This window comes from Anopheles moucheti, chromosome 3 (assembly GCF_943734755.1).
Source record: "Anopheles moucheti chromosome 3, idAnoMoucSN_F20_07, whole genome shotgun sequence".
NCBI classification, from domain to species: Eukaryota; Metazoa; Arthropoda; class Insecta; order Diptera; family Culicidae; genus Anopheles; species Anopheles moucheti.
In genome coordinates, this window is record NC_069141.1 from 79,261,351 (window position 1) to 79,287,822 (window position 26,472).

Consider the following 26,472-nt stretch of genomic DNA (forward strand, 5'->3'; position numbering starts at 1 on the left):
AATAACGTATCGGTTTTATGCTTTAATGTTTCTGTAATGCATTTCTAATAATACTTTTTCGCTAAATTTTATTCTCAAAATGTCAATGGCCTGCCAATCAATGTGTATTTTTTTGCTTATCTTTTTTTGGTTTTGGTGTGCGGTTTTGGTATCGAACGAATGTAGTGCCGCCTGTTAGCTTTTCATACTCTTGCACAAGAGAGGAATACTGTTCTTCATTCATGCATGCATTATTATCACTAGTAATTCAACGGAAAGTACTAAAACACCCAAAATCGAAACAACTTGGTAAGTGTTGTGCAATGTGTAGCACGTGCATGGCAAATAGTAATCGTAACCAGGTTATATGTAACCCGACAAATCGTAAATAGAGGACACTTACCTAGATACACCCTACTGCTATATATATCGAGGTTTTTTTTAGCTTTTAGCTTCCTTATTTAACTTCACACTCATTTTTAACATTCTTCTACAATCTCGATTTAATATCCTGTAATGTAAGGATCCCTCTAGATCCGAATCCTCTCTAGAAGTAAGTAGGAATTACTTTTTATACTTTTACTGCCAATAATGTTGTTGTCACAGTAACTCTAGTGTGACGCATGCTCTGGCATTAAATCAGTCCATTATGTTGTATAAGTTGCATTCTTTTACTGGTGTGCAACAATTTCCCGGCCAATTTTTCACACCCGCCCTCTCAAAATGGAACCACCATTCACATCGCCGTTATCTGTGCGCTAGAACGCTTCTTAAAGTGTTTTTGCACAGTGTTGAGTTATTCACTGGAGTATCAAAACTGTATGGTTTTATAAATTTGTTCATAATCCACTATGAATCTAATAAAGTTATGAGAATACAGCTAGTCTTTACTGCGAGCGACACAGGAAGGACTGTTTAAACTAAACCATATCATGGTTGTAACGCGGTCTTTGCAGGAGATTATACCTTTGCAGCAGATATCACCGCATTACAAAGCTTAGAACGATGCTACAAACATAAATAGAACGTGCGCATTATGTGGTGACTTCTATTGAATGCATCTTGCAAAAGCATCTTGTGAAAAATGGCACAAAGCAAACAAATAGGTACGAAAAATGAAAGCAGCTTGTTTTTTTTTGTTAAAACAATACTTCATGCTTAGAGCACACCGGCATATATCCAGTAGGTGAGAATGCAGTGAATTTGGGACCCTTTCAGACTAACATAACTATTAAAGACCCTTAAGAAACACGTCGTGCACGTGATGCGTGTACACTTTATAGCTCCAGTAGCAGTACCTCCTCGTGCTATACTGAGTTTGCTAAACGGTTTCCGGTTGCTACCGTGGCCGTCATCATGCGATCGTCGTAGAGCGACAGTGTCTTTGACGCGCGTACCTTACGCACCGAGGGCGGTACATCGCCGGGTGTCTTGACGCGCTGGCTAGGATTACGCAGACGCTCGATACTACCCTTGGGACCGAACACCTCCTGGAACACCTCTAGCGACCGTTGCCTTTTCAGCGATCGATCGTCCATGAACGGAGGTGGCGATGAGCTTCCCGATCCTTGCCTTGCGTGTACGCCACCTTTGTGCGGATGCATCGCATTCGCCGATTTGGAAACAACAATGCGCAACGTCTGGTGTGTGGTGTCGTCGAGATCGGGTGCTGCCACTGTGCCGGTGTTGTCCACGTTACCGCCTCCATCACGGACCTCATCCAGTATGGCAAACGACTGTCGGGTGAAGTCAGCGTCAGCCAGCGCCTTGGCGTATCGTTCCACCCTGTCACGTGGATTACCGGCACCATCGGCGATGGAAACGGTTCCAACGGAATGTTGCGGTTCGTGCAGCAGTAGGTTACTCTCGTACTTCCCGGTACTACCGAGATCGAGATTCGTCGGTCGCTCCATGGCGCACTGCAGATGCTGTTGCTGGTTGTTGTGGTGATTCATTAGAATCTCTTGTTGCGAAAGCAGTGCATTCCGTTGCTGTGGATATGGATCGGTGGTTTCGACTACCACTACCAAATTGGAACGATCATCACCATCGTCACTGGTGTGTTGGGTGCCATCGTACGCACGACCCATTAGGGAGGGATTATTTCCGCCTCCCAAATGATTTTTGTGGAATGTTTTCTGCAGCATTACCTTCACGCTGCCGCCGAGACCCTTGCCGGGCCCAGTTGCAAAGGACACATCCTTCTGAATTAGTGGCGCCTGTCCTTTGCGCACGGTGTGTTGCTCGTCCTCATCGGACTGAGACGACGGTGCACCGCTGTTCGTTGTTGAGATGTTACTGCCCGATAGCTTGCCGTATTTGTACGATCCGGTCGTATCGTCCCTATAGCCGGCCGGTGGCAGCTGAGGAATGATCTGCTGGTTTGGTGGAGTCATGAATGCAATCGTCCCGTCCGGACTGTACCGTTGATGCAGTTGACCCATCATTGCCACCATGGCGGGACCATCGCTTTCCAACTGATACAGTTGGGTCTTCTCCAACGCAGTGCCATCGTCGTGGCTGCACGCTCTCACAGGCATGCTGCGTGCGCTAGGGTTTATCTGGGCAATTTCTTGCAGCCGCTCCTGTACGCACATTGCCGTTAGCCGGGCTTCCGCATCGTGGTCCCAACAGTCCTCGCAAGTGTCGCGAACGATCTGCGTCACCAGGCTTGCGCCAAAGTGTGCCGGGAACGAAGGTCGTGCTTTGTTGCGGGAAACGAGCACCTGCATCTGCTCGAAACTGGGATTGGAACCGACGTACTCTTCGTACGGTGCCCGATACTCCGGCACGGCTATACCTTCGGGATAGAAATCTTCGCAGCGATTTGCCAGCTCCCATAACACCAGTGCCAGCGTGTACACATCGATCTGCTTGAGGGCGGATTCACAGTCGCGTAGATTCACAGCACCCTCTAGCACTTCCGGTGCCATGTAACGTACCGTGCCGACCTCGTTGATACTCTTCGTCTCGGCGAGCGTTATTTCCCCACGGTACTCGTACCGTGCACCGAACGTTTTCAGCGCGAAACCGAGATCGCCGATGCAGCAGGACAGGTCCGACTTGACGAGAATATTGCGAGAGTTCAGATCGCGATGGCAGATGCATGGTTTGAGCAGGTCACCTTTGCGGATCTCTGTGTGCAGATGTGCCAAACCGTTGGCGATGGATTTACCCATTCGGCAGAACGTACTGAAGGGTACACGGTTGTCCGTTAACCAATCCTGCAAACAACCCAACGGTGCCAACGATAGTACTAGCATATATTCGATACGATCGTCCAATGTTCGTCGTTCGTCAGACCCTACGAAATCGGGAGAATGCGATGGCGAATCCAGAGTATTAAAACAATAGCTCAGAAAGTAGAGAATACACAATCATTCTTACCAAAGTATGTCAAAAGGGCAGGAGATTCCATCAGCGGCACAGTATAAATGTCACGTTCGTTGAGAAAGTACTGGCGATGTTGGGCAGCGAAGATCTTCACCGCAACTGGCTGTTCGTTAACGATACCTTTCCACACTGTTCCGTATCTGTAACGGATGGCAAATATGCGAGAGAGTTTGTTACCGGTACTGAACCCTTACTAGTTGACTGTTCCAAATCAATCACTTACTTGCCCTGCCCGATCATGGACACAAGCTTCAAGTTATCGACGTTATAGAGATTCGAGCTATATCCCGGACCGGACGGTTCCATGTGTTCCAGCAGCTCAGCAACACCTTTCTTTGGTAACTGTCGGCAGCTCAGAAAGCCCACGATTCCGAGTACCATGATAGCGAGTAATGCGAAGCATATGTACACCGTCGGCGAACTCCAGATCGAAGTGTACGGCGCAAATGGGGTAATGTTTTCGTTCTCCTCCGGCATGCTTAACCCGTCGGCCGTGGTTGGCGGCGGTAGATAGCTGAAATTTCCATTACAGCTATCGCCACTGCAGCAGCAGAAGAAGTGTTTCGTGGGTGTTTCGGTCGTACTGATGCATTCCGCATTACTGCAGGACTCTTGATCGTCCGTCGAACCCCAGCATCCTGTGTAAAGGATGTGCCAATAATCAATAATGAACAATTGGAGAGATAAATTTGAATAGTTGTAGTCAAAGATGATCACTTATAGCTTACCTTGCACAACAACTCGGCTCGCATTCTTGACGGCATCGAATGTCCAGAGCGTGTAGCAATATGGTGCCGTTCGGGAGCATGTGACGACTGTAGACTAAACGTTGAAATAACCAACAACCTTTAAATGTAACGTATTCCATTTGTAGAACATTTTTGTTTAAAACTTACAACATTTTTGTCGAAAAAAGGCTCATCCGAAGGTTCCGGTTGATCGTCGTAGCTATCATAATCGTCAACAAAGTCCTGCCCATTCTGCTGTTGCGTGTTGGTCGTGGATGTTGTACCGAATTGTAAGCAACGGCTTTTCATTGGAGTGGCTGCGCATAGTAGAGAAATGGAACATAAAGCATTAAAAGGAAAGTAAAAAATCAATCGTTTTATTTCGGTTCGTTCTACTTTTGTGCTACAATAACTACAGATGCTAGAAACTGGATCAGAAGGACATCTGAACATTATCACTTCCGACAAGAATAGACATATCGATTAATCTTCCAATCCATAACGTATTACATACAACAGATAAAGTTCAAAACGGAACTTTCTTCTAGTTTTTGTACTCTTTCTCATTTATAGGACACAACACGTAAACAACGGATTTGCTGACAAAAACGCTACGTTCGTTGCTACATTCGTTCCAATGGAAAAGAAAAAAACCTCATCTCCTTAAACATAAGACCGCCTGCTCTTAGTTGACTCCCCTTTTTAGATCCATCATTACTTCTAGGACGGAAGGTCGGGGTTAGTTTGAATGTGCAAGGGTGTACGGACGTTTACAGCAAACGAACACGAACAAAACCGCATCGATCGATGGTAGGAAACATGCGATTAGCTGAGGCTCTTCAGGATAATACACATTTCATGAAATTTTTCGATGTTTTGAACATCAAAAAGATAATTGAATTTGTATTAAAAAGTATGCTAATGGTAATTCCAATTTTGAGTACACGGTGTCATACTATTGTAAATTTAACCTTACCTTGTCCACCAGGAAACAGCAACACTAATATCAGCAGTAACCCGTAGCCCAATATTTGCTTCCGTATTGAGAGCATCGTTCTTTTGGAGTTCCCTTGCCAACTTTTTGCCCGGAAGTCGTGCGAGGGATCCAAATCGTGCTGAAGATGTTGCATGGGATGCATTTTCGATTCCTGATACAGAACAAGACACTGGTCTCGAATACTGATTTTATGAATTAGGACCAGAGTGACTTCCTTATGTTTGTTGGGTTCGTAGGAGTGCGCCTCCAGGCACTGCAAGCGGTGTTCTGAGCACCTCTCAATCGTTCCGCTGTTGATCCGGCATTTCAATACATTTACGTCGATGTTTGATTAGTTTAGATGGAGTTTAACTTCATCATAGTAGCCTGGAACAAACGGTTAAAAAGCGCGAACGGTTAGAACTCTGTAATACATAGCCATTTAAATTTGGACTGGATAAACGCATCTTCAACAATGGTTTTACAGGGTATTAGACTAAACAACTGATGAACTGATGGGGGACCAATATTAGGAAGTGGAGAATTGTACAATGCTTCGCCGAGTTACGTCTCAGTTTTCTGATCGAAGGGGGCGTTAAGCCTGTTTGTTTATAAATGTACTGATGTTTCTGTGCGGTTCTGCATGTCATCTGACTCTGTGTTTGAAACCGGCCTATGGCGTCATCGATTGCGAATGTCGCAGGAATGTGATTTGTGCACTGTCCTACTACGGCAGCTTCAGACTCAAACACTGTTCACACTGAGTCAGATATAGGACTGGGAATACTGGGGAATACTGGCTTACTGGCCATCGCCAGCGTTGCTATGAGAAACCAAATTGATAATCTTGATGTTTGAAATGCACTATTCCGGATAGAAATTAGCAACACTCTGGTTAGCTTTCACTGTGCCTGCGATATGTTTTGCTACACTTGTTTCTTCGCGCATCCTTATCATGTTTGTGGTCTGCTCGAGTGTGCAAACCTAAATCCACCGTCAAATCCGCAAATCGTACACATCACAGCCGCACATTTGGCATTAATCACGAGGTCTCCACTCGGATCACCTTGTTATCGTTGGGGGTTGCTTTGCGTTGTTTCTTGTTTTTCCGCACAAAGTACTCTACGGCGAATAGTTGTTCGTTTACGAGTAACAGAACTACTCACGTGAGTTTGCTTTGCTTTAAAAACAGTTTGTCGTTTTTAACCTAATAACTACACCAATGTATTCTGACCTGGACTGGTGATAGGAGTGTGATACATCTCGAAACACAATCGCAATCGTAACAGCACAACACACATAAGAACATCAACATCAAAACATTATCCACTTGTTTCATTGACCGTGAGAGGCGCGCGCGCGCGTATCTGTTGGTGCGTATGTCGCGACCGGAAAGGGTGGAAAGAATTCGGATGGGGTAGTTTGCAACACGAACACGCGAGAGAGGCCAAACAGAAAGAGCGAGAGCTCGCCGACAGTTCACATCGCAGTTCCCTTCCCGCGCACAGCACTCCAAGCTGGTTCGCGTTTCCGCTACGTAGAACAAAAATGTCTTCTTCTTTCTAATCGCTGTTGCGTCTCCGGTTGACATTTATCGCAGCATAATAATTCCTTTTTAAACAATCCACTAACTTCGCTCCACTTGTTTCGTGCAAGCTAACATAACTTCACATCTTTCCATTTCACACCTCCAATTCGCTAAAGGTTATTGCGTACTTAGCAGGCGTCTGTTATGGCCAATGCCGAACCACAGAGTCCCTTCAAGGATATTGATTTTTTCGCCGCTAAACATAGCGCCGTCCGAAAAAGGCGTCGTCCAACACACATCTCAGTGAAGCCGTTTTTTGTATCGTTCCTTTCGCTTACCGTATGGTTTGCTGGTACGCTGCACACTTTCGGCCGTAATTTAGTTACAGTTTTGAATTCATTTCTTCTAGCACAAACATTTCAAATTGTAATCCACACAGCAGCCCGTGCGGACCGACCAAGACCGATGAAACGCGAATCTCTACTATAAGCGAGATCTGTTTTTCCTTCACAGTTCGCGAAGGGACAGCGGCACACACTTGCGCAGTTTCGAGATTCCCTTTTCGCGTGCATGACGATCGCCGAGAGCTGAATCACACCGTCCGGAGAAGGCAGAATTTGAGAGATTCCGTCGGATACTTGGAGCACATTTTCAGAAGGCGGTCTGAGAGAAGGGCAAGTTACAAACCGCACGTTAGTAGGGTTGTGTTGGTTCCTTTCCTTTATTGATAAGACAATTGATGTGCTAAACGATATAAACGCGCGTGTGCTTGCCCTTTTTTTGTCCACAATAGTGGTTACCAGACAATGGACAAAGTTGGTAATTTTTCTAAACAGGAAATACAACAATGAATCTATCACGAAAATCCTCCAAAAGTAGAAGGCACATTGAGAGGAAAAATAAGCATCAAGTTTATGTAATTCCTCTACACGTTTCTTGCAGCAAATTGTATTTTGTTCCCGCGGTTTCACTGTTTCATTTGTTTTGTGTAAACATGCCTTAACTTGTTTTGCCGGTTGGTTCGTTCTGGCAGCACTGGTGTTGTTATTCTGTGGAATTGTCTATCAAGTTCACAAAACAAAGCAAGCATAGAAAATGGCACAGGTTAGAAAGATGCGCTATCTGCAAGGTAAGTTGTCTTTATCGGCGAATAATTTCGTAATTTAAGTGTGTTTCTCGCTGATTGAAGCTACTATTTACTGTTCTTTTAGTGTGACAAAGTGCAGAGAGATTCCTTAATTTAGTTATCATACAATCGCGCTAATCAGATGAGGAATATGATTCCATCGAGATCATCAAACCAACGTTCCAACAACGTCCCGCACGGAAGGCAACCAAATGGATCGTTTGAAGCAAGATTCAAACCACCGGATGGAATAGTTCCCGGAGTGTCAGACACATCCAGCGGGATGTGTAATGAATATACTTCCACCGTCGATCTCAGCGTGCCGGAGCAAAATGCAAGGAATTTCTATTTGTCAATTGAACCCAATTCGAATACAGCCGCAGAAGTAGATGAAGATATATCTGTACCGGTGCCGTCGGAGCACGATCCATCGGAACATGTGGTGGTGAAAGATGGATACACATATTACATACGCTATTTAGACGAATCAATTTTGGAGGCACCGCTAGTACAACACAACCACGGCGGAGAAGTTTTTGGTGAGGTGGAACGTATCCCCTCGATTTCCAATGATCTGTCCATGCTGATGGACGATAATATGCTTCCAGAAGGTGCCATACCCGCGCTTGAAAACGTCGAAGGTTCAGCGCGCGACTGGATTAACTATGACGAGCTGCCTTTGCTGAGTCAACAAAAGCAACAGCAGTCAGTATCGACCGATCATGTTACGCCACCGAATGACACTTTGGTCGGGAATCAGCATTGCAAGAATTACCACACTACGTTGGTAAAGCCGAGTGCCCATAGCGAACAGAAGGCGGTCGGTTGTAGTGGCTGTGAAATGTTTCCTGTGTTAACGAACGCGTTGCAGCAGCCTTCGGTTGAAGGATTTTTGCCAAGTAACGAAACAGTTCTTATGAATAGCAGCAAGTCATCCGTAGTTACCAAGGTGCCTGATTTTAGCCACTACTGCGTGGAGTGTGAAAAATTTTTCCCCTCCAACGACAGTCTCCAAGAGCATATGGAATTCAACCATCGGCTGTTTGACGAACAGCTCATCACAATGACGAATACACCGAAAGCATCCATTAATCAGCCGGTAGGGTATGGTTCGGGCGAGTTAGTTTTTCCCATTTCTACGATCGTAGATTCCACCAACCAACGTCGGAAAAGGCCATTTTACTGTGATTCATGTAACATATCGTTTGACTTTGTCGAAAGTTACTACATGCACAACCATAGCGTCCATGGAGGAGGTGCTGGTACCGGTTACCTATGAGAGGGAAAGATAGCGCAATTCAATTATGTCTATAATATTCTCTACGCTAGTGTACCTTACAAAACCAAACACAAGTTAGGCGAAATACTTACGGTATCGGTTTAGAGAGAAAAGAAGGAGCAATGTTACTCGAGACCATGCATGCTTCAAAGAAGATGATGGTTTATTTCAACAAATATTCTAAATTGCTTACCCAAAAGCCATCGGTCCAAAGCACAGCAATGGGAATGAATCGTTACCACATGATTAAGTTTATGTTAAAAACTAGTTGAATTAAATATGACTGTTTTTTTACTGATTCTGTTAACTTTTTTGGATTCAACTAGTGTTTGTAATGTAACGTAATAAAACGTACAATTCCTAGCCGTCGAAGGGTTTATTGAATCTCGTAAACAACAATACACGAAGGTTTATTGTAGTGAATTAAAATTCGTTATGGAACTGCACAATTTTTAAAAATTACATTTTTCCACTTGCGGTTTGGCAACACTGTCGTTGCACAGAGCACTTTGTTTTGATAGCCATTTGACAGCACGGCGGAAAGAAAAAATCAAGAGAAGTCCTACAGCACAATCAAAGATGCAAGTGCAGTACGTACGTTTGCAAAGCTGGTCCAGTGCACGCAGTTCCGTGGGACAATGTGTAATCAATTAAGATTCAGCAATTCTCGAAAGAAAATGTAAAGGTTTGCGTTCGTCATAGCGTATCTAGTGCACTCTTTTTACGTGCGTCGTGCAGGTCAATAATGATTCATCGAGCTGCCCAGTAGCGTTGTTGTGGTTGAAAACAGTGCATTTTCAGGGCTTTGCTTCTTGTGCCATCTTGTGCTTACCGTGATTAAGAACTTCCGATTCCTACTAACGCCCAGAAGAAAGGAGGATTCAGAATCAGACCATCGTTTAGACGCACAATAGAATCGAAGGAACATTTGCCTACCGTCGCGATAGAAGCTCATGTACACCATGTTCTTTTGCAGTAGTAGGTGGCGGTGTATGTGTGTGGGTTGATCCTTTGAAGCGTACTTGTTGTGAGTGGCTAACGGTGGACGAGTCGTCCTTTTCCGTAAGCAAATACTTCTACTATCGATACGTAGGTGGCGACGACGTACTTTGTCGATGAGGTAAGTACGACCGAACTCTGATGTGTGGGATAATTCAGTTAATTCATGCAAAAAGGTGGACCCCATCCAGGTCACCGTGGGGAAACGTACATTTAATAATGGGATGAAAGCGAAAAAGTTACAATACAAAGTATCGATATGAATATGTAACAGTTTTTACAGAGTAATATGAGCAATTGGAAGGAGATATTCCAAATTGAATCATATTAAGTATTTTTCCAACTTCAGAAACATGCCTTGACGACATAATAAATTGTTCCCATTTTCAACGATTTCTTTTAGTGAAAGCTTGGAAGATAGTCCTCTTTCGGACAATAGGATGGATATATCGGACAACACGACCTCGCACGGATCATCGCCTCCGCTCCACGTGGAAGGCTCTCCGGATTATTCGCCCGTCCATGATTCGGCTGGCATACAGGTGAATCAACCGCTTCTTGCTCTGTGCCAATCTGACTCCGAGCTCGGTAACGGCATAGAATCGCACAACGATTCTAACGCAACAACTGGCGCCACGACAGAATCGATAGAGATTCATAAACTGTCGGCTAACAAATCGCCTTCCATTGTATCATCTCGAGTAACATCATCGACCGGACTGACGCCCGTCAGCAGCCATCCGTTGATGATGTCACCGACGGGAAGCGAGTCGGATATGTCGGAGTTTATAGTGGAGACAGCAGGGTGCCGAAAGCCGGCCGTGCGTAATTACTATCACTATCCGGACGTGGTACCGGCGAGCGAACAACCATTGCGCCTGGCCAGCCCATACGCGAATCGTCGTACCATGGAGAAAAAAGATAATGGATCGATAGTAGCCGATGAGAAGCGTTCTCACGTAGCCATGGTGACGCCAGCAAGACGTGCTAAGTGTTCGCCATCGAAACGGTTGCCAGCAGCGGGCGATGGTTCGAAAGATAAATCCAACACAGCTACAGCCACCTCGACGCTTGATGTTATTAACAATGCCATCCATAGGGGTGCCGAGAATGTCCCGAACAGCGTTTCTCCCGTCCGTCAGCGAGGAACCGAGGAGATGGGTTCGGATTTTTTCAGCACCGATTCGGAGGTCGAGGAACCATACGATGAAGAAGATGTTTCATTATTTCAGGCTTCCGTTACGCCGACATTTCAATCAGTGGCATTGCACGCTTCGCCACCCCAGTCAGACGGTCCGTCACCCACCGGTGGACAGCAGCGGAAGCACAAGCCACATTCCAAATCGATCTCGCCACGTTTGCACCAGCGCCGTAAAGTTCCACTGCCGAGCGATCTGCTAGTAGATGACGTTAGCTCGATGGAAGACACGCTATCGAACCAGAGCGTGGACGAACTGCAGCAGAACCTTGTGTCGCTCAGCCCATCGTCCTCCATATTGGATGATAATGGGTTTAACGTGGATATCGATGAAGACTTTCTCGATCTGCCCGGTACGCCTAAGGCAACCGCATTGGTTGCCGATCCGGATGTTCACGATGTGGTGCCCGGGCGTTCGTCTGCTCTGCCGCAGTATTCAGCCCGAGAGGAGGCTCGGGATATTCGGAACTGGCAGAAGATTACGCTGCCGGATGGGAAAACGCGCGAGATCGATATGAAGGTAATCGAACCGTATAAGTGTGTGCTATCGCACGGAGGCTATCTGCAGGCGGGTGGGCACAATGCCATCGTAGTATTCAGTGCGTGCCATCTGCCGGATCGTTCCCGAGCCGATTACCATTATGTGATGAACAATCTGTTTTTATATGTGGTAAAAACGCTCGAACAACTGGTAACGGAGGACTACGTGTTGGTGTATCTGCATGGTGGTTCAAGCCGGGGCAATGTTCCTCCGTTTCCTTGGTTGAAAAAGTAAGATTAAGCTATATCGAAGTGGCATATTGTAGAGTAATCCTTCTTTTTTCATCTTTCATTCTAGATGTTACCAGTTGCTTGATCGTCGACTAAGAAAAAGCCTTCGCTATCTGTACATGGTGCATCCGACGTTTTGGCTAAAAAGTGTTGTATGGATGGCAAGACCCTTCATTAGGTAATTGTTTTTAGCTTGGTTCTATATCGATTCATTGCTAATCAATTGGTTCAACAATTGTCTATATTTCAGTTCGAAATTTTGGCGAAAACTCGTGTACGTAACATCGTTGGAAGAGTTGTACAAGCTGGTACCAGTAGAAAAGGCGGCTGTACCAGACAAGGTGAAAAACTACAACGCACGGTAAAGTAAGACATTTTGCAATGCGTGTTATATGGTAATGGCTTTCGGGAGGTTATGTTTTGTCGGGTTTGGAGGAGGTCGGTATGTTCTTATTAATTTATGTATGTTTGTTCTACTCCTCACCTACACGAAGAGTTTATTGTGCATTGGTTCCGTAAAGAGGAAAAAGAATAGAAAGATCTGTTTTTATGATTGTGTTTTTTTGGAATATATTGAATATGGGGAAAATGTAAGCTGACGCAAATAGTTCGTGCCGTCTTCTGAGACTTGTGCACTAAATCGACGAAACAAGCAATGATATCTTTAAGATGTAGTTGGAATCAACACATATGGTCAGAATGTAGCCAAATAGAGCGAAATCTGCGTAGAATGTAGTGCAGCACTGGTAGTTATGGAAAGCACTTTTCATTCTCAGTCCACACTGGCCGCTAGCGCCATGGACGTCACTATCAATCAATCAAACGAACGTAGAATACAATTCGAACAATGGGCACGCGGCGGTACTGCCGTGTGTGCGACCATAACTTGTCCTTTGAGTAGACAAATGACAGTGAAACGAGAGTAACATTGTTTACGCGTTTCTTTACCGCTATGGTTCCAGGAATTAGTGCGGGTTGTTAGTAAATCCAGAAGATACAGGGGGAGAGTATTATTATCGTGAATAGTAATGTAAACGCATATCGAACTGCCTAAAGAATGGGATATATTTAACTGGTCTCGACTAGTGTGTAGTGAATGGCTTGTTTTATGTTAGACTGAGCAAGTCCTAAGAAACAAACGATTGTTTGCCGATTTCAGTTTTGTTTACGGATCGAAAAGTAGTGGATTATTTTTCCGCAAAGCATCTTTATTGTTTCATGTATTATTCTACTTATTTTGCGGTGTTTCTAACATTTCAATGCGAAATATTCTGTCATATAAACTCGCATATACAAGGAAAACAAAAAAGACATTACCAAAAAAATGTATGTTCCCTTGAGGAATGGAACTGCCTGATCGTTAGTGAGGTAAGAGTAACTAGCTTGAAGTGTTCGAGGGCTCTGGTATGTGTTGCCGAGGCGTAGCCTAAATTTGAGCCAAACGTGTAAGGCAAAAGAAATATCGATAATAACTATTATTTCGTAAGCAAACACAACATAAAGCAATGCAAAAACAATAAAATAAGCCCGGAAAGCAAGAAGGAGGGCAGCAAGGTTAATCGTCAACTGTTATACTGTCATCGCCGTTGCAGAAGTATGCGTTGCATGTATCTAGTTTATTATGGCAAGATTTCCGCAACTCTCCGCAATGATTTCATTAGTAATTCCTTTAACAATATTATGTGTAACTAACGATGCGGATAGAGAAATGGTGCAAAGAGAATGGTTTTGTCAAGAAGTATCATACATTATGGAAACGAACTGCTTTGATGTAAGGTGAGAGAAAACTATGTGTCGTTGAATTAACTTGTTGAAAAAGACCAATATTTAGACAGTTACGTAAGGGGAGGGAGAAAAGCATTCTTATTCGGACTTAACTGTTCTACTGTTTCGCATAGCAGAGTTTAATCTCGAAATTCAGAAAAAAAAGTCCAGTACAAAACGTAAATTGACTGCTATTTTAGTCCTTTAGGCAAAAGTAATCGATAAAACAAAATCCTAAAGCAGATTGCACTCTTCGTTTGGAGGAGGTTCGCAAAAAGTGCAACGGTTTTGAATTAGTCCAATGGGTTAGGGACACACGTGAGTGTGACAAAGTACGGTGAAAAGCAGCATTTATATATTCTAAATGTTCGTATAGTGTGAGTAGTAGAGCAAAAATGTGAAAAAAGATGGTCTGTTGTAAAAAAAACATGATGTTTAGGAGGTAACTTTATTTTGATCTAATGTCCCTGTTCGTTAACGGTGTGTATCTATCTAGTTTTTTTGTTAATGCAATTATCATTTTGACTTACTGTACGTTTATCAAGCATTTCCGTGCAATACTACTTGGTCGCTATGGTGCATTCAGATGGTGCTATTGGGCCGATATGTTCTCGACTCATACCGTTAACGCGTCCCGTTTATTCTTACATATTAAAATGTTTTTTTAAGTTAAGTTAAGTGAAACTTGTCTGAAACATAGATTTGTGTTTGCAATGATTGATATTTGAGTTTAGTGAAATTTAACAAAGAGCCATCGATCAAAGTTTACCTCCTAATACGTGCTACGATCTCAATGGGAGCAAGACTATGTATCGAATCGTGAAAATAAACATCCATAATTGTAGTGTTCACGCAGATCTTTCCTCCCTTAGAACTATGTATTCATACACATAGGAAAAAAAACGAATTGTCTGTTACACCGAAACTAATTACTTGCATATTTTTTTTTATTTTATTTAGTTTACAATCATTTCATCGTGAATTTTTAGTTTGTAAAAAGTAATATTCCGCTCAATACTGTTGTCCAGTCATATTTTGGGTATTATTGATTAAGTTTACTTTACAGGCAATTTACTTATAGTAATATTCTGCCACAATGCTTCAATGTGTTCTGGCTTAATCGCTTTTAATGCCTTTTGGTTATACCAATCGATTAAAAAAAAATGTTTGCAAGGTACTTAACTGAGTTACCGTTTTAACAGATTTAATATTGAACACGGTTAATACTATAAAATTGACTAGCGGTTTCGGTAGCATCGTATCGAGCGCATCGTAATCGTTAGGGTACGTTTTAATTTTCTCTTCTTTATTGTACCACAAATACATCCCAACGGCCATCTCAAACTGGAAGGCACACGAAAAGGAATACCAAAGAACTTCTCTTTTGGACCGATTATGCAAATTATTCATCCAAAAAAAAAGCCAAATATTCAAAGATTGGTCAGGAACGCTCGCTTTATGTTCGTGCCGTATTATCGTGCCCATGAAGGATTGCAAAATAGTTGTGATATATTAGCGTCAGTCTTTCTATGTTTTGGAAGAATGCCGTTTAATTTAGAAAATGGTTAATATATCATAATTGAAATACGAGGATAACTACATAATGTTGTTATGGATCCTGTTGCCCTATTTTTTTATTGAGCATGCATTAACTGTACTCCACCGTGGACATCATCCGTTAGGTGTTTCTAACATTAGCAGGTATTTCTTACGATTGATCTTTCCAGTCGATTGAAAGTTATACTTATCATAATCCCGCATAGTCCATAGTCAAAGTAAAGTCCATTAAAGATTGATTATAGTGCAAAAGCGTGGCGCACAGCAGGCACGATGAGGCACGTTTGATAAATGAAGACTCTCAACATGAGGCATCGGCACTTGCGTGGCAGAGAGCAAAACAACAGCGGCACAAATCTCACCACGAGGGTGCTGTGGGAGGATAAACCGTTCGGTCACCCGTGCCGATTAAAGATGCCTGTGATATGCGGTTCGGAACGCAAATTGATTTTTATGGTGCGTTTCGAATTTTAACAACGTGGAACTAATTTTATGACCGAAAGCTCGACGCTATCAGTCGCTACAAAGTATTGATGGGCGCGATTGGTCATTTTGCACGGTGGTATAATCATATGCACTGCGGAGTTCTTACGACGCATTGGATTACTGATAACATAATGGATTATTTATAATAAAAGATAATTTTACTATAAAGTTCTTCCATGCCCATCATAGACATTTATCCGGTTTATTTTGATAGCGTTTGATAGCGGAATGCAAAAAATAGTGTATGTGCCACTAAAATGATTTTTTTTTTCTTTGATATAAAACACTTCATGTTAGGCAGGTCGAAGATGTGTATTTGATCCACATCACACCAATTGATATTGTTGATGCCTAATTATTGTTTCCAAAAAGATGTCTATATGCAAAATTCTGGATAGAATTTGTCTGGCTTGACACTAGAGACGAATTTTATTGAATATCCTACATAGGGGAAATGGCTTAACTTATATTCACTAGATTCCATCTAACAATGCGGTGATTTAGAATCGTTGCGTGTAATATTCGTAATTGAATTTGAACACACACAGCCACAGCTGCTTGAGTTCACAGCAGCCTGTAACGCGACATGAGTCTGACAATCTTACCCTAAAAAAGTTCTCTTTGAAAGACATATTACATCGTTATGCTGTTTGGTGATTATTATTTACATTAAATAGAACGATTGATTGTTATAGTGTCAAGGGTTTTGGCATGCACAAGCTCGGAACACGCAGCAAGTTATTGCGTGGGTACATCCGAGCAACGCTTGATATCCTCGTGATGATGAGCAAAACGCAGCTGCTCGTTCCGCCAGTCAACCAGGCTGGACATTGATAAATTGGACGCTCGTTTGCAGACCGCCCGATGGCATCGATGTGGCGGTACCATGCACCGTAGCTGATCGGTTCGATCATGGCGGTCGGATCATGCGTGGCCCCGCACACGAGTGGTTCTCACGCAGTTCAACGCGAATCATCAGCCCGCGCGCACACATGACGCGAGTGCATCGCGATTGCGCAGGGTGGCGATTACTTTTGCGCACGTTGTCCCTGCCTGATATATGATCGATGCGCTGCCAACGATGCCGGCACAAAACGGCAAACCGCGTGCAGAAATGGCGCGCGAGATAAGCAGCACGGACAGTTTTATCCCGGCGGAATCGTTCCCAAGAGGCGATGACGGCTTCCATAACTTTTTTTTTTGCTTCGTTCTTTAAAATCATCGATAATTGTTGTTTACAGCCGTCGCAATTCATCCGGAGGCTGAAATGACACAACCATCCGAATGCGGACAGCTACACACGGATAGCATGTGTACGCGTGCTGGAAAAAGAAGGTTGACGACTGGGGTTAACTGCAAATTGAATTGCGGGCTTTTGGGTAGGCTTTTAAAATATTTATTTATTTTATTCTTTGCAAACTCGATGTTAACATTACCTGCAGAACGTTGATGGAGTCCTAGATAGAGATCGTTATTGGTGGGAAACTGTTAATATTGGTGTGGTTCTATTAACATGGATGATAATTTGGTTCTAAATAAGGTAAATAATTTCTCATCTTTAACTCAGTTAAGTTGCTCAGTTGAGGTATTACTAATAACCTAACATATTTTTAAACTTATTAAAACAAAGTAGTAAAAACTTTCCATCTATCCTCTTTTGTTAAAGCCTTATATTTTTGTTTATGACTTATGAATTATAATTAATTATAATTATAATTATGATTTTATGAATTTGCATTTGGTTTAAACACACTTTTTGTTATCTCTTCATTAAGAATAGCAATTTTAATGAGATTGTTAATTTGGATTGCTCTTCCAAATTATAGTCTCCAACTAATCAAACATTTATAAATCTATATCTCTATTCTAGTTTATAATTCTTATTTTTATTGATATTGAAACTAGCCCTTAAACGGAATCGTTTATCTTTTATTTATTTAACGTACAATCAGTAGAAGAAAAAAACCATAATAGTGTAATCTTCTAGCATATTATTCTTAAAATTGCTTGAAAATAATGGTGATTTCATTTTAAATATTAGTGTAGTTGTTAACAAGCTATTTGTTCTGGTGACATGTTAGCTTATAATTTGCCTTAAGAATAATCGATGTTATACATTTTAAGTTTCATATTGCAATATTTGATGCAATGGAGCATCTATCAGAGGTACCATGGATGTATGTAAGTAGTTTGTATTGCAATAGTAATTACAAGCTTGTAGTAATGCCCCATCCAACTCTGTTGATATATAAAATTCCTGCCATTGTCTCTGGAACGTCCCTTAATAGCTTCATTTGTTGTTGCTTGCTGCTCCTTAATGAATACCCATTGGTCACCTTATATGAACGATTTTAATTACGTCCGTGAGGGAATACCGATACGAGACAGAACATCCGCAAAAAAATCCCATCCCCATTCAACAACAGTCTTATTTTTGCAACACACCGAGGGGAACGATCATAAAACATTCCAGCGTGATTCCAAAATGTTCGAATTCTTGCTTGCGCTTAATTACGACACCTTCAGCCAGCTAGAATGTGCTTTCTGTCTTCGCTAGGCGCACGCGTAATGAAAACTCTCCTTTTGTCCGGCCGGCGAGATGCATTGTTATTTTATAGTTAAGATCGTATTTTTTTGTTCAATTCTTCATCCAATTTCTATCGCTTTTTGCTGTTTTTTCGGCTATAAAGAAAAGATGGATTACACGTGCATGGTCAAACAAATCTTAAGACGTAAGGGAAAAGGGTTAGGCTTTGTGCAATTTCCTCGTCTAAACCCGAATGAACTTCTAACGAATCTTCCGCATACGATAACGAAAGGGGGAAAAGGGTGTCAAACGAGTTTCGAAGGTACTAGCGCCATACGGGAAAGGGTATGTTGATCATTACTGTTTCCCGTCTATTCGGTAGCGAGAAAGAATGTATAAATTGCCTCGGCCTGTGGTAATAAATGGAAGTGCTTAGTGTAAACCAAAAAAAATAAAGAAGGAAGTATTCAGCTGATTCCATTCCTTATTTTAGGTTGTGTTATTTGTGCAGAAATCGCACCCTGATGGCTTCAACCCTTCTTGGAATGTTGCTCTTCCATGTCCGATACGGCACGGTAGCGAGGATATCAATCTTACCGAATGTCCAAGGATGACCATGAATGTGAAGAAAAAAAAACACACACACAATCGGCTCTATGATAGAAACTGACACGTTAAGCAAAACCGATCCTTTTACTGTCCATTTCGTTTCGCAGTGGACAACGCCTTCCCGGTGGGCATGAATCGGTGTAGCAATAAACGGAAGGGGAAGATTTTTTTTAGTTCCTCCTTTCCGGTAGGGTAATGCAGCGGCCGGCTGAAGCCTTCCGTCCCGATGGACACGCTGGCGAAAGGGAAAGAATAGGAAGCGCCTGTTGACGGATAAAGCAGAATCCTGTCTTGTGAAGGGTTAACTCCCTGGACACTGGTCAGTCACTGAGCTCCGGGTGCGTAATCTTCCATTCGAGCACGTTTGGCTGTTGATGGTTTTTTTTCCTGGCATAACTGTCCCTCTTGCGTAAGATGACCCTCCGGCAATGGACGGTAGTTAAGAGGATGCGGTAGTACGTAAGATTAAGGACTGAGCAACGGTCAAGCAGCTGGACATTTGGAAGGTGCGATCGGCAACGATGACCGGTGCGAATGGACAAACAGGACGCATCCTTCGTCCATGGGAATGTACCGGTCAAACGGGTTATTCTTGGACGGCTTGTGACGGTTTGTGTCTTTCCGCGGGATGCTTCGGTTGGGGTAGTGTGTGAGTTCGGGGCTTTTTTTTGTGCTGTTGTCAAGACACAGAATTTTAATTTTTCATGCTAATGTTTGGTCTGTTCTAATCGTGGGAAAGTCCGTTCTGTGCGGGCCACTGCAGCGAAAAATCTTCACTTCCTTGCTTTCTAACTGCCAACGGCTAAAACGGGCGTCCTTTCTGCAGCTGCCTGCCCAGTGTCACTGTTGGTCAGTGAAGATCGGATTATTAACGGACAGTTTGCGAAAGGGCTACTAAACCAGCTAAACGCTGAATGCATACAGAGTGAAGAGAAGAAATGATTAATTTAAATACATTGGTTTTTTTTATGGCATTTTTCATCCATTTGTGCTGAGCTGGAAGCACAAATTTCCGTTAAGCATTATTCCAATTTGTAAAAAATTGCTCTTGAAATCGGTTAGAGGACTTCGTGTCCTTTTTGTCGGTTAGATTTGTTAAAAACCGCTAAAGAGTAGCTCAATGATTGAGATTTTTAAATTAAACTGATATGTTTATCTAGTTTCTTCTGAGAATGAACTTCGAACTACGTTTAAATTGCAAGTGTGATAATTACTTCTAAAACACAATGCAAGTATGATGCGCAGAATGTTTTGTTACGAAATTAGGCGATAGCAGCAGTTCTATAACTTCAAAGAAACTTGTCGATGCTTAAGAATTCCTACAAGAGTTTCAAATTCTTCTCATCTCAACTGTTTTGGTTTTACATTGATTGACTGATACATCACTTCAATAGGGTGTGAACCATTCGCGATCACCCAGATTGAGCTATTTATTCTCAGCAAAGATCGCTGTTGGTTGGAATAGTGAACTTTGGTGAAAAAAATTTCCGTTGGATCGATGGAAATAAATTAAAATGTGTGTGTCGCTTATCAGAAAGACGTAGCACGTGTCACGGGCCCATTGCCTCTTAAATTCATGGTGCACAAATGCATATCGTAACAACACTGTGATCACAGAAAGAAATATAGTAAAACACTATAAGGGTATATTACGTACATAATTATTTAAAAATGCGTTCCATCGTGAACATCTTGCCATCACGGTACCGCGTACTATAATGAGTCTAATCAGCGTTAAACGTAAGCAGTGCGTTCCTTGTGTGGGTTGGAATCCTACTTTGGCTAGGCTAGGGTCTGCCTTATACAGCGTTATCGCTGTCGCACGCAGAAGCGTGTACCAATCAACCGCGGCTGTAAGCTTTTAGTTTTAGCGATGATGCTGTTGTGTCTCGTGCCAACTGGAGCCAAAAGAGTAAAAGAGGGAGAAAAAAACACAAATAAATAAAACCTTTCACAAGCTATCAGCGCTTCGGTTAGATAAATGAAACCTGCAAACCTAGAAAGGAGATTTATTTCCTCCTCCGTTGCCCTGGAATGGTGTAAAAGCTGCCTAGGAAAAGCACAAACTTGCTTCACGCCCGATTGCACTAATTCATCGTGCTCGTGCGCTTGTCATTTGCCTGTTTGCGCGCGTACGGTTTGCGCTGGATCCGGTTGAGGTTAGAAAAATGGGATGGAAAAAGGAACAATTCCAAATTTACTCCCGACACACACCGTAAACGATGGCGCTTATTCGCCTCGTTGCAGTGCAAATGTTACGATTGTATTATGCAGGACGAGAAAGAGAACACAAAAACAAGTTTCTAGAAATGAATGAAGTGCATGAATGAAATGATGGTTTAATGGAAATCGTGAAAATGGCCGGCTTGAGGTGAACGAGTCGAGTTAAGTTTGTTCGTTTAAAATATGCACTTATTGTGCTAATTAAAGTGAAAATGTATCAGAGATACTAGCGCTACAGATACTCTTTCAAGTTGGAAACAATTTATGACATTTATAATTAGTGAAGATTCTGTCTGGAATAAGTTTTAGTAGTTTATATGTTTACCGCACGGAGTGACCACTAAAGCTTGTATTTAGAGCAGAACTTAAGACCCATAACAGCTTGTCTCTTCTTTAATGAATATTTATTTACGCGATTCGTGAAACGATTGGTACAGGCGGTACCTTTCTCAACAGAATGAAAGATTTTTCAGCTTTTCTTTGAGCGTTGCGAGCAGCAACACGCAAACACAATAAAATCAACCCGCTAGCAGCAAAATCCGGGACTATCCAGAGCAATCGGGCACGTATGTGGCTTTTGGAAGCGAAACGGCACCTTAAAGGCACCTTTACGATATGTGCCCGTGTGCCGGGGGATGCCATAGCACATGAATCACGTATCATTTATCGGTGAAATGGTGCGGAGAAAATGGTTGCGTAAACTTCAAACGTAACCAGAACGTCGTCGGGTTGTCGCCGGTACAATGCGGCCACCGAAGGAACCTGTTCCAGTGACCAAGCTTATGAGGAAATTGAGTCAATTAGCGTGGCGTTTTCGTTTGCCGGAGTTGTCGATATAAAATGTGCAAATGTGGCTTTATAACCTGCGCCTGCAATAAACGCATGCCCGCTGCGTTGGGTTAGCTTAAGGTAATTATTGTCTTACTTCGTTTATGAAGATCCCTTGCTTAAGATTTATTAACTTTTTCTTGACGTTTGCAACAAATGCTGGTATGAAAGGCAATGGTTTATTGCATTGTAATCGGTTACTTCTTTATGACTGATTCGTCACTTTATTTGAATCGGGCAGGTTTCGGAAGGATTTATCGTTTTTTCGCTTAATTAACGTTTTAATTCCAACGCATAGATGCTTTTTATTAAACATTTTTGATGGTGGCGTCCTACTCACTCTCCAATTTGCCGATTAATGGCACTGGAATTCTACGGTAAAGTTTGCTTTTTTATGTTTTATGATTTAAAAATATTTGCTCATTTTAACTTCCGATGAGTAATTCTCCTTTTGGCAGATTGTTTTTATACTGGCCGCTCAGCAATACGGGTGTACGTGCCACAAATGAAAACGTAATAAAGCAAAAGAAGCGAAGAGTTCGAAAATATGCAAAAGCTAACAAAAGTGATGGATGCAATAAAAAGCGTAAAGGATCCGGTGCCGCGCATATCGCAAACCTCCATTAATCGAGGAACAGGATGCCGAAATTTGTGGAAAAGATTGAAAGAATTAATGCCCAACGCTGTATCCTGGTGGTGGTGGCCGACAGTGTATAAAAGACGAGATAAAATGAATAACTTAAGCAACAAGACAAACGAACGACGAAACCCGTACGAAACTAGAGCTCGGAAACCGAAAGGTGTCCTCGCCTACGCTAACTTTCGACTTACGCTTACGGTGGTACAATTCGGTTGCGCAACTTGCGCAGCGCCGGTAAGGATGCATAACATGTATCTCGCCGAACATCGGCGATCGTTGCATGAATTGTATTTCAAGAGGGTGATTTGCTTTTGCACTTTAATGGGGATCAAATATTTGAAATGAGATATCTTGGATGTACTTTTTTTAAATTAATGTACTTTATTATGAAGTTTTATGATACAAAAATAATATAAAAATTCATGCTTGGCTATTTTCCAACACTCGAGATATCAACATGTCGCAAGTTTTGTTGGTAATATTTTTTTATCTTCAAAGCGGATGTTATACACTTTCAAGCAACACTGATCAAGAATTTTATCAAGAAAAAGTGATCGAATTTCCCCGAGAGAAAGTGTTTCGACGAAACCATTGATCGAACAGTTTATTGCATGGTTAAAACATTTTTGCCTTTCATTTATTTAACATTCCTCCAAAACCCATCGATTGCGGCTGCACTCAACATCATGTCCTGTGCCTGCAACGCGGGACAAGTGAAGACAGAGCAACAGCGTTTTTACATTCTCTCCGGATTTCTTCACGAGCCGCACGAAACAACTCCTTACAAGTCCTCCCATACCGGTTCGAAAAACGGTTGTAGCTTGTTGGCCAGTTGTTGTCAGTTACTTCACCCACCGTATTGTCCGCGTACTGCTTCATAATGCTGCATCCTTTTCTTCGAGCGTGCCACCATCAAGGGAATGGAAAAGATGATGCAGGGCTGTGAGCGCCAGGACCCGCAGGCCCCGGCCGTTAAAGCCATTTGGAACGTTTTTCCATCCCCGCCGGACAGATAACTCATTATCTTTTGTCTTTAATCATTCACGAAATGCAATGTTCTCTGTGGCTTTGTTTTGGCCCGTTTCCCTTGAGTTACATATGCGTGTGTGTGTATGTGTATGTGGATTTTTTATAATCACGTCTTCACCTTACAGGCATCCTGTTTCCCATGGCCGTAGTAAAAATTGTAAGGGCTTTTTACTGCCAACACACAGCACACTTTCCAAAAAGGAGTAAAGCGAAACGAAAGGGAGCGAAGACAAAAGGTGAAGAAGTTTCATCGTAGTCCTTTTGGGACGATTCACTCACTCCTGCACACGATCATTCTTTGGCTCTCGTTTTGGAGTCTGCCGCAGTTGGTAATGGTGGTGGGCCACGGGTTCCTTCCCGGGGAGGATTTTTTTTATCATCTCCGATTTTGGGGAGTACAGCGGCAGAATGGCATTTTTTCCTGCGCTCGTTTTGGGTTTTCGGTTCACTTTCCATTTACTCATGCTGATTGCGGAGGAACCCAACAATGCACTCGAACCATTTTCATACACAACACTGCTATCTGCTGCTCGTTTGTTTCGCTGCATTTCGTAGTTTGTGTTCATTTTGGTTTTGTTTTAGTTTGCTGTCGCTTCATAAGGGAGTTTTTCTGTGTTTTTTGAGTCTGTTTTTCGTTAATGTTTCACTTTATCTCGTTCTTTGTTTGTTTTCTGGTGGAATGGCTTGATGGAGCGAGGTAGGTGAACGGGCGATAGTGTCCTGGTTGATTGTACGTGTTCGGGGTTTTCGGTCGCGTGAAGCTACAGGAGAATCCCTTTTAATGTTCAGTGTTTTTATTTCGCTTTATGTTGCACCGGTGACAGGTCACGAATGCGTCGGAGTTGCTAAGAAGTTGAAGCTGTAAAGACAACACTGCATAAGGTATGTTTCAACACTGTGAAGTAAGTGGATAAAATGAAATTTCAAAGTAGTTTTGCATGCATATTTCTATATATTTTGATTAAATTATAGTTTTTTATTATTATATAACTTTTACGTGAAATGAAATGATGGGGTAATGACATTTTAATTTAATTTTAAAAATAATCTTTTAGTTCCTGAATTTTAGCTACATTCGAGCGATTTTTTTCAATATAAGTTAGCTCGTTTTTATGTATTTGTCTTTACCTAGTTGTAAGTGCTTCATCAGATATTTAAAAATACATTATCTTGATCTGCTGCTGTATCTTACGAGGAAGTTCCAATCTCATCACCCTTCTTATGGAGCCCCCTTATGCCGCCACAGTCACCAGCTTCTGGAAATCATCGTTGTTTCTCCCTATCCATTATCCCCAATGTACGCACCATACATACATTTATTTATTACACCTCCATAAAAAAAGGAAAACAACAAATGATCGTTCACATACATATAATTAAGGCAAGCATAAGAGGGAAACAGCGGCACAATCGGTGGTGTAACGAACGCACCTCACACATACCAGTGCAGCGCGCCGAAAGCCCTTCGTTCAAAATCTCGCGTTGTTCGCGGAAGCCATGTTGGATTCGCAGCATCCCAGTGTGTTGGTGGGCCGCAGTATTGGTGCGCGAACGCGCGGCTGTGCAGTTAGAGTGCGTGCCAGAGCCAACACTTGCGGTGTTGTGGATCGTGATTTCAGCGCGGAGAGTCACAAAGAGAGATCGACGGCTTCGCGACGGTTTTTTCCGTCGTTGGCCGCTGACGAAACGCATACAAGAGAAGGAAGCGTATTAAGATCGTTTCTCCATGCATTGTGTCCTCCCACCGTGCCTGGCCTCGGTGGAGGACGTTGATGATGTTGATAAGTCCTCTCCGTTCCCGTGGTGCTCCCGCACACTTTTGGACACGATGCCGTACGCGCATGTATGGGATGGCCACTTCACGTATGGGAAGGTTCATCGCCATGCACGGCAAACGCATCGAAGTCTTTTGATGGAACAAACGCAATCGCTACGCACCCGCGGGTAAAGGGTGGTGGTCGATCGGTCGAGGATTGTTTGGATGAAAAAGGAGGAAAAAACACAAATAAATAACATCACTCCTTATGAGCTTGGCACAAGATTTTTTCAATAGGCAAGAGCAAGAAGGGACAGAGTGAGGGCCTTTGAACGGTTGAAGAAGACAGAGGACGCAAGAAACTCTTGCCCAGCAGTTCCCTGTGCATCGACTCACATCATACCAGGGAGCACATTTACTCTTGAACGACGACACATGAGGTTAAAAAATCGATTCTTTTATATTATTTTTCGATATGAAACATTCGCACTTTATGTGTCTGTAAAGCATTTTTTATCATTGATTTGTTACACGACATATGCAAGGTGAAAAGATGTATGTCATGTTTAAATTATTTGTTTCAGGCATGTAAACCTCGCCGGTTAGATTCGCTCCGAAACCGAATACTCTCTATAGATCTCAATTTTACACGTTGTCCCAGACCCTTCACCAATCCGCGTACTGACTTCCCATTCTGACTCACCATTTCGATTCGAAAATCGATAAACACTATCACCACAAACTGTGACCGGGATTGTGGTCCCACCGGGCACGATATTAATTTCGAATTAGAGTCCCCAGCAGAAGAAGATGACGCGAAAGAGGAATAGTTTTCGTATCGAATTGTGAATCGGCTTAATTCCCTTTGCCCGGGGGGTTCATTTGAATTTGACTGTTTTGGGAGCACGGTTCACTATCGGGCGATCGCATAATGGGTTGTGGGCAGACATCTTAAACGATTCATATGTTTATGGGGTTACTAACTTTATTTTAAAATGTTGAAAGTTTAATAGAGAAATTGAACCACCCTATCTAGCACATGAAATTTCATGATCAAAAATCAAATTTTCAAAAAA

General features: G+C 42.6%; 3 protein-coding genes across 5 annotated transcripts; 2 read left to right on the plus strand and 1 right to left on the minus strand.

Moving 5' to 3' along the window:
* Positions 1-42: 42 nt before the first annotated feature.
* LOC128300705 (uncharacterized) lies at positions 43-7,070 on the minus strand. The gene is made up of 7 exons (XM_053036867.1): positions 6,943-7,070; positions 5,077-5,463; positions 4,269-4,417; positions 4,101-4,194; positions 3,596-4,010; positions 3,367-3,512; positions 43-3,283 (listed from the first exon to the last, which is right to left on the minus strand). The coding sequence occupies exons 2-7, from the start codon at positions 5,237-5,239 to the stop codon at positions 1,287-1,289; spliced, it is 2,964 nt and encodes a 987-aa protein (XP_052892827.1). The 5' UTR covers positions 5,240-5,463; positions 6,943-7,070; the 3' UTR covers positions 43-1,286.
* Positions 7,071-7,819: 749 nt separating this feature from the next.
* Positions 7,820-9,366, plus strand: LOC128303973 (uncharacterized). The gene has a single exon (XM_053041081.1). It carries the CDS (start codon positions 7,873-7,875, stop codon positions 9,007-9,009), a length of 1,137 nt encoding a protein of 378 aa, XP_052897041.1. The 5' UTR covers positions 7,820-7,872; the 3' UTR covers positions 9,010-9,366.
* Positions 9,367-9,614: 248 nt separating this feature from the next.
* Positions 9,615-24,522, plus strand: LOC128301216 (protein prune homolog 2). 3 transcript variants are annotated; one of them, XM_053037584.1, is made up of 5 exons: positions 9,615-10,129; positions 10,412-11,977; positions 12,045-12,155; positions 12,228-12,338; positions 24,465-24,522. In XM_053037584.1, the coding sequence occupies exons 1-5, from the start codon at positions 10,125-10,127 to the stop codon at positions 24,487-24,489; spliced, it is 1,818 nt and encodes a 605-aa protein (XP_052893544.1). In that variant the 5' UTR covers positions 9,615-10,124; the 3' UTR covers positions 24,490-24,522. The 3 variants fall into 3 exon arrangements, with proteins under 3 accessions (XP_052893544.1, XP_052893546.1, XP_052893545.1); XM_053037586.1 differs by having other exon boundaries at positions 12,228-12,343; positions 24,465-24,517; XM_053037585.1 differs by lacking the exon at positions 24,465-24,522 and having other exon boundaries at positions 12,228-13,182.
* Positions 24,523-26,472: the final 1,950 nt, after the last annotated feature.